Source organism: Melanaphis sacchari, unplaced genomic scaffold, assembly GCF_002803265.2.
Source record: "Melanaphis sacchari strain LSU unplaced genomic scaffold, SCAv2.0 Contig468_pilon_pilon, whole genome shotgun sequence".
In the NCBI taxonomy this organism is placed as follows: domain Eukaryota; kingdom Metazoa; phylum Arthropoda; class Insecta; order Hemiptera; family Aphididae; genus Melanaphis; species Melanaphis sacchari.
Window position 1 is genome coordinate 1222 of NW_020271310.1, and position 7463 is coordinate 8684.

At 46.6% G+C, this 7463-nt stretch overlaps 1 protein-coding gene across 1 annotated transcript; it reads left to right on the top strand.

Moving 5' to 3' along the window:
* The first annotated feature begins 1259 nt into the window (after window positions 1-1259).
* LOC112598274 lies at window positions 1260-3378 on the top strand. Its single transcript, XM_025344674.1, has 2 exons — window positions 1260-2978; window positions 3031-3378. Exons 1-2 carry the CDS (start codon window positions 1260-1262, stop codon window positions 3376-3378), a joined length of 2067 nt encoding a protein of 688 aa, XP_025200459.1.
* Window positions 3379-7463: the final 4085 nt, after the last annotated feature.

The window sequence follows — 7463 nt, forward strand, 5'->3', positions numbered from 1 at the left end:
GGCTCTTGGATTAGCGCAACGTCTAAGGCTATCTCTACAGTAGTTTGTCTATCTGGTGCGTGGCCGCCTGTCCTCGGCCCGCGTTAATTTGAATAAAATTTATCATTTTCTCCTCGGTCCTGCAGACCACCGCCGGGGCGGGGCACGTATCCGTCTGCTCCCTGCTCTAGCTCCGGCTCATGATGGACGGGCGTGTGTACGAAGAGGCCTTCCGGGTTACGCATATTATCGGCGACTACCAATTCGCCTAAGGTCGATTCTTGTGCGCAGTCGCTGGGCTCACTGTCCCTAGCTTTGACCACGCGGTTACAGGCTTTTCGCCTTTTCTATCGAGCTCTTCGTTTGTGGCGCCGCATTTCCGTCCGTCTTTTCGACCGCAACGGCCGCGTCGCTAGGCGAGCTCACATCGAGTATCGGGCCGCACAGCTCCGACCGCGTTCTTACGAACGACGCAGGTGGCGGGGCCCCCGGATCCGATCCCCCGCCTATGGGGGTGTCTATGTTAGCCTGTCCGTCCATAAGTTATTTGCGAGTCTGCTAGATCCGGTGTCGACCAAGTCACCGGACCCCCCTTGTTAACCGAGGGGGCGGTCCGTTTATTCGGGCGGAGTCGAAACTCTAACACCTGGCAGGGCCCTAGGGCCCTGTTCGGCATCCGACCACCCAGCCAAGGGCAGCCCGTCACGTCGGCCCAAACGAAATCGCCGACTCTCCCCCCTCCAAGATTTTAATCTCATAGGTGGTTCCCCGACCCCCCTAACAGGTATGGTCGGCTGGGGGTCCTCCGGTGGAGGTCCCCCGGTGTTTTTCCCGTGAGCGCCTTCTTGGCTGCGAGCGGCGGTCCCGGGCCGGACAATCGTGTCAACGAGTTGCCCGCGCCTGGGCCAACCAACGAAGGTCAGATCCAGTTCAGGTCCCCTTCATCGGGGACCCCCGGGTCCAGTCACTTAAGTCCAGACCCCGGTCTAATGCTTTAGTGGCCCGACTCTCTCTCGGAGGTCGTTTTTATCGGTCCCTAAGTTGCTAAGTCCCCCCCCACAGGATCCGCCTTGACGTGGCGGGGAGGCTTGCGGACTCTTAACTGAGTCTTACCAAGTGATCCCGGTCTTACTTAGACCAAACACAGAGTCTGACCTTAATTGGTTGGACAGGCCTTGTCCACCTGCAAGCGCCTGCAAACGGACATAGGTGAAGGTAACACTGATAACAAATCCCCCTGCCAGCAGGGCTAAAATGGCAGAGACAACTGTAAACACAATATGGAAAGTCAAACTAGAAATATTGTTACCGCGCCAGGGGATTCGGACCCCCAGGTGCCGGCAGTAGTGGGTGGACCCGAGGTAACAGCCGGGTCCAACGTAGCGGGCCCACTACGGTCGTCAGCCAACGACCGTGAGGGTGCGAGGGTGGCCAGCCAGGCCCCCGTCACTCTAACAAATACTAGCGCTGAGAAAATGGATGTTGCAACGTCAGGTTCCACGCAGAAGAGCTCCAGCCCCAAGCTTCAGACGAAGCTGCTGTCCTCGGGCTCCAGCAAGGAAACCAACCATCAGGCGGTAGTGGCGGCCACGGAAGAGGCTAATGCCCGTTTCTTCAAACACCTACAACAAGTGTACAACTTGTCGAAGGGGTTGGACGACAAAGTGGCTGCTGCCCCTAACACGAAGAGGGAAATTAAGTCCCTCATTGCACAGCTGTCGAGTGGCGTCAGAGGACTTATACAATGGGGAAGGCTAACCGTCAAAGTCTGCGCCAGTACCTCGAGCAGGGGCAATCAAACAAACCCGGATAAAACGAAGGTGAGTACCTCGAGCAGGGGCATTCAAACAGAGTTCAAGACAAATCCCGTCAACGAAAACGTTGTAGGAGTAATACTGGCTTCGGAGGACGACGTACCTTCACCAGATCGCTCCCGATTCGAGATACCTGCAGCTATCGAGGGTCTTCGGCAGATAATAAAAACCCAGGGCGATGTAATTGAAAAGCTGGCCGAAAAGGTGGAGAAGACTTGGCTTACAAGTGGACAAAACCCGCGACAACAACAAATAGACCCGGGGCCTACCCAAGAGAAGCCTAAACAGCAGCCGAAGCAGAAGCCAAAGCAGCAGCAGAAGGATCTTCAGGTGCAGGGAGTCGTGAAGAAGGACACACAGCCAAACCAGGGTCACCAGCAGCCAGGCACATCCACAAATAACTCGGAATCCGAGACGGGGGAGTGGAAAGAAGTCACCAAACGCCGGGGGACCAAAAATCCCTCTAAGGCAAGACTGATCACAACCACCAAAAAGAAGCCCGACGCGGAGGCACTGGTCCGGAGACGAGTTCCAAGGGCGGAATCGGTGACAATTGCAGACCCCGCCAACGGGGAAACATACGCCAGTGTGATGAGGCTCGCGACCAGCTGCATCGATCTGCAAGAGCACGGTATCGAAATCGGGAGAGTACGGCGCACAAAAGCAGGAGCTATCCTCATGGAGGTCAGCGGGAAAGAGAAGGCAGAAAAGCTATCCACCCTCCTTTGTGAATCCCTAGGCCAAAGATCGAAAGTTAGCAGACCCAGGAGAACGACCCCAGTGCTGGTCATCAACATCCCTGAATGGCTGGACGATGACAAGGTTAAATGCACGATTGTGGAAGCAGACCCCGGCCTGGATAGCTCATGTATCAGCATAAGGGAGAATGCTGGAGGAGGCAAGGTAGCTAAGCTCACAGTGGATATGGATACAGCTCTTAGACTATCCGCACTTAAGAGCATTAGAATAGGATGGAACTCGTGCCGCGTCAAGCTCTTGGAGACAAAGTCACCGACCTGCTACAGATGCCAGGCGAACGGTCACATCGCGGCAGAATGTCGAGCCACAGATGCTTTGCCGAAAAAGTGTTACCGATGCCGCGGAACAGGACACCTTGCGGCAACGTGCCAGGCATCCAGACCTGAGCATAAGAAGAGCGGGGTAACGGAATCCGCAGGCGAAGGGGTAAATGATTAAGTTCATTCAAGTGAACCTGAACCACTGCAAAGTGGCTCAGGATCTGCTCAGGCAGTACGCAGCCGAGCAGCTTGTAGAGGTTGTACTTATTACCGACCCCTACTCTGCTCCCGAAGGATCGACTTCTTGGTTCGCCAGTTCCGGAACCCGGAGAGCGGCCATCTGGCTCGCAGGCAAGAATGTTACTGCTGCCAAAGTCCATAGGGATTCAGAATTCGTGTCCGTCCGCCTAAATGGTGTCCAAACATTTAGATGTTATGCGTCACCCAATAAGACGAGGGCCGAATTCGAGGATTTCTTGAGAAGGTTGGAAGATAAGGTCAGAGCTGTAGAGCCGGGGGTTCCTGTTTTGATCACAGGGGACTTTAACGCACGATCAGCGTCATGAAGAGACTGGTGCCGCGACACTCGAGGAGACGACCTAAGCCCACTGTTTGACTCTCTTGGCCTCCAGGTGCTAAACGAGGGATCTAAACCAACCTTTGTGGGCATAGGAAGAGGTTTTATCGTCGATCTCACCGTGGTTTCGGAGTTCATCGTAGGCCGAACCTCAGGATGGCGCGTGTGCGATGAGATAGAAAGCATGTCAGATCACCAATATATCGCGTTCGACCTGGAGACCAGCCGAAACAGAACGCCCCCAAACACACACGATCCTAGGGGCTGGAAAACAGATGGCGACATCAGCGGCCAAGATATCGAAGTTGGATTCCTTCTGGCGGAATGGACGGGGGACCGAGCACTGTTTGCGGCATCAGCCAACGCTCACCAGCGAGCGCGGGCAGTCCACGAATCCATCACCACGGCTTGTGATTTTGCTCTCCAGCGCCTCTCATCCGGCCCACCGGGCAAGCCACCGGTCCACTGGTGGAACGCCGAAATTGCAGCAAAACGAAAGGCATGTGTCGCGGCAAAAAGGGCCAAAACGAGATGTGTTGCCAAACTTCACCTCAGGCGCAATCGCGGACAGGACTTGACTCCTGAAGAAGAAGCTGTAGCAGTCGCAAACATCTGCTACAAGGAAGCTAGAAAGTGCCTAAAGACCGCCATCGCCGCCAGCAAGGAAAGATGTTGGATGGAAATGCTGGAAACTATCGACGGGGACCCTTGGGGCAAACCCTACAAGCTGGTCACCCGCAAGCTCCAAGGACCTTCCGCGACCGCAAACATGGATCCTGAAGACGTTTTGAGGATAACCGACACACTGTTCCCATCGCGCCTCCCCGCAGACGCTCAAATACTGCCGGCGAAGCGGAATTTCCTCCCTTCACAGTCGAAGAGGTGGACAAGGCGGTCCACAGGGCCCAGCGGAAATCCACGGCTCCTGGCCTGGACTGTATAACTGGACGGATACTAAAGTTCAGGTCAGACTGTGGTACAGTGCACATGTGCTCCGCAGTCTTTTAAAAGTCCCAGGTGTAGTTGTGGTTTGTTTTTTGTGTACTATATACGAATCTTTTGGTGTATCGCGCGCGAGTGCAGGTTAGGGAGGCGAGCGTTGACGGCGTTTTTAGTCTTCCGCTAGCGTAAATTGGTATTTACGGTATTCGGAAAAAAAATCCCCGGAAAAAAAATCCCCGGAATAAAAACCCCCGGATAAAAAATCCCCGGAAAATAAATCCACAGGAAAAAAAACCCCCGGAAAAAAAATCCCCTAAGTTTGCTTTGTCGAGTTTGCAAAGTGTACTTATATAAAATAAATATATAATTGTACATCCTAAACGGAAACAAACAAATGTCGGTGTAGCGTCCTCTCAATAAACGCGATTACGATGTTATACCGACTGACCAATTAGTTTGAGTCCAGAACGCATAATAGCTGTTAATCGCATTATCGACACATAAAGACGTTATCTACTTATCGAAATCATTATAGTAGTACGATTGACAAATAATAAAATGATCGGAACAAAATTTCTTAAGTCTAGAAAATATTGTTGGCGGTCTATTTATTACTGCGGGCCTATATTGTTAACGATAAATTATACGGTTAAACCTTAGATGGTTAGTATACTTCTATAGTTCCTGTACATAGTGCAGTATAGAGTACCTTGTCTCCGAGTAATTTTTATATCTGTGACTGTGTAATTATGGAAATACTTAAATCCACTCAAGGAAATGACAAAGTTTGTTTTAATGATTTTACTTACGTACGTCAAAAAGATTGTACATTTTTTATCAGATGGAGATGTTCAAAATATAGTTCGTTTAAGTGTCCAGCTATTTTAAAAACATCACATACAATTAAAAATCCACGGGAAATCCACGATCATAATCATTCTGCAGATCGAAATGGTAAAATTTATTTAATTATTATATTATCATTTATACGTTCCTAATTTTTCGTTTTTTTTTAATAAGTATTTTTTATTTTTTTATATTTATTTAATTAATTAATTTAAAACATTATGTTATTTAATTACTGTACTATTTTTACTAAATGGCACTTACCCGTTTATAATAATATATACTTATTTATCAATATTAAAAATAATTATTATTTATATATATATATATATTATATATAGCTATAGCTGCCATAAAAATTCAAAGGAAAATTAAAAATAAAGCCTTAGCGTCAAATGATACTCCGGGCCAAATATTTTCCGAGGCAATCGAAAATGTGGCAGTAGATATTTTAGCTGAATTGCCTAAGGAAAGTCATATTAAACGTACCATTAGAAACCATCGAAGTTATCACAATCCAAAAGAACCTCAAAACATACAAGAAATTATTATTCAAGGTATAAAATAGTATATTATATTTAGGAGAAATACATATTATAGTTAACAATAATTATATCAATTTTTATAGGTGAATGGCATTTAGATAGATAGATTAGTTATTGCAGGACAATGTCCAGTACTTCAGAAAGAATATATGTTTGCAACAGATGATCATCTAAGACTACTACAGCATTATCACCTGGTATTCTAGACTGAAATTTGATTGTCCAAAATTTTCTTACAATTATACGTAATACGGATAAAAAATGTATTTTTAATTCTAATTTATTGTATTTTACAAAGAAAATCTAAACAAACATAGTGGAAATGTTTCAAATTATACAAAAGAATGTTCTAAACGATTTCCGGACCCCAGCTGGACTTAACTCTGACTTTGAAAGTGCAGTTATTGAAGCAGCAAAAGAAGTAATTGGTAATCATATAAATGTAAGAGGCTGCTTCTATCATTTGAGTCAATCAACCTTCCGTAAGGTACAAGAACTGGGACTTGCCCAAGTGCCGAAAAGGGATGAAGAATTTTGAAAATTGTGGAATGGGATGAATCTGTTCTTCCTTTGCACCTCGTAGAAGAAGGTATGATGTATTTAAAACAATTTACCCGAAAATCTCACTGGATTCATTAGATTATTTGATGCATACACGTTAGTGGAAATATCAGAAGACTGGAAATGAAGAAAATATATTAGGTTTCGAAACAACCACACAATGTCCACCATGACTGTAAATGGAATTACACCCATCTCAATGATCTGTAATCAGAACTAACAACATTGTTGAAGGATGGAACAATAGGTTTCAAACTAGTTGTCAAACATCCCACAATGGAAACTGATAGAGAAAAAAATAAATCAACGCCGATAGAGTTAGTCAATAGATCTTAGGTGAACCTGAAGAGCGGAGAACAAAAGAGGTCACAATAAACTGTAAACATCCGTCTAAAAGAGAATTAATCAAGACAAAATGAAGACAACATAATGGGGAATTTTTGACAGTGTCAGAGTAATAACATTAACGCTAAGAGAACCGATTAACTTTTTATTATATAATAGATATTGTTTATTTATGCGCAGTGTAATCAAAATTTTATATTTTTATTATTATTAACCCTTTCAGTGCCAAAATTAATTTTGACCAGTGGTGCTCGTCAGACCAGAATTTTTTATATTTTTATATTTTCTTATTGAATAATTAAATGACTAAAAATGACGTAAATTATGTAAGTATTGTAATTTCTAAAGTCAAGTGTTCAGTGTTTCTAAAATGTTAACGAATGGACAATTACGAGCTGTAGTGTTTGCGAAATAGGTATGTGTATTTCGGGGCGTTTTCTGTGGTTTATTTTCGGATTTCTGGCATCAGATTTCAGATTGTATAGTCGAGAAACGTTTTTCCGGAGGACTTCGCTTTCTGCTCGTGCCTAGCGATTGCATCCGGTTACTTTCGTGGTTGTTATCACTAGGTTTTTATTGAGGGATTTCGTCGATGTATTCCGGGTTCCAGTTACCAAAGACGGTCGGATGTTTCTTTCGCAAACGATTCGCCCAAACCGCGAGAACGTGCGACTAGAGGGTTAGGCACTGTGCGCACGGCGAGGATCGTGTGCGTGGCGCCCGTCGACAACGCGGCGCCGAGACCGGGCACGGCGGTGAGTCACGCCCACCAGACAGGTGGGGCACGCACAGAAGCGGCAGGTGAGCAATACGTAACCGAACGAAGCATAACAGC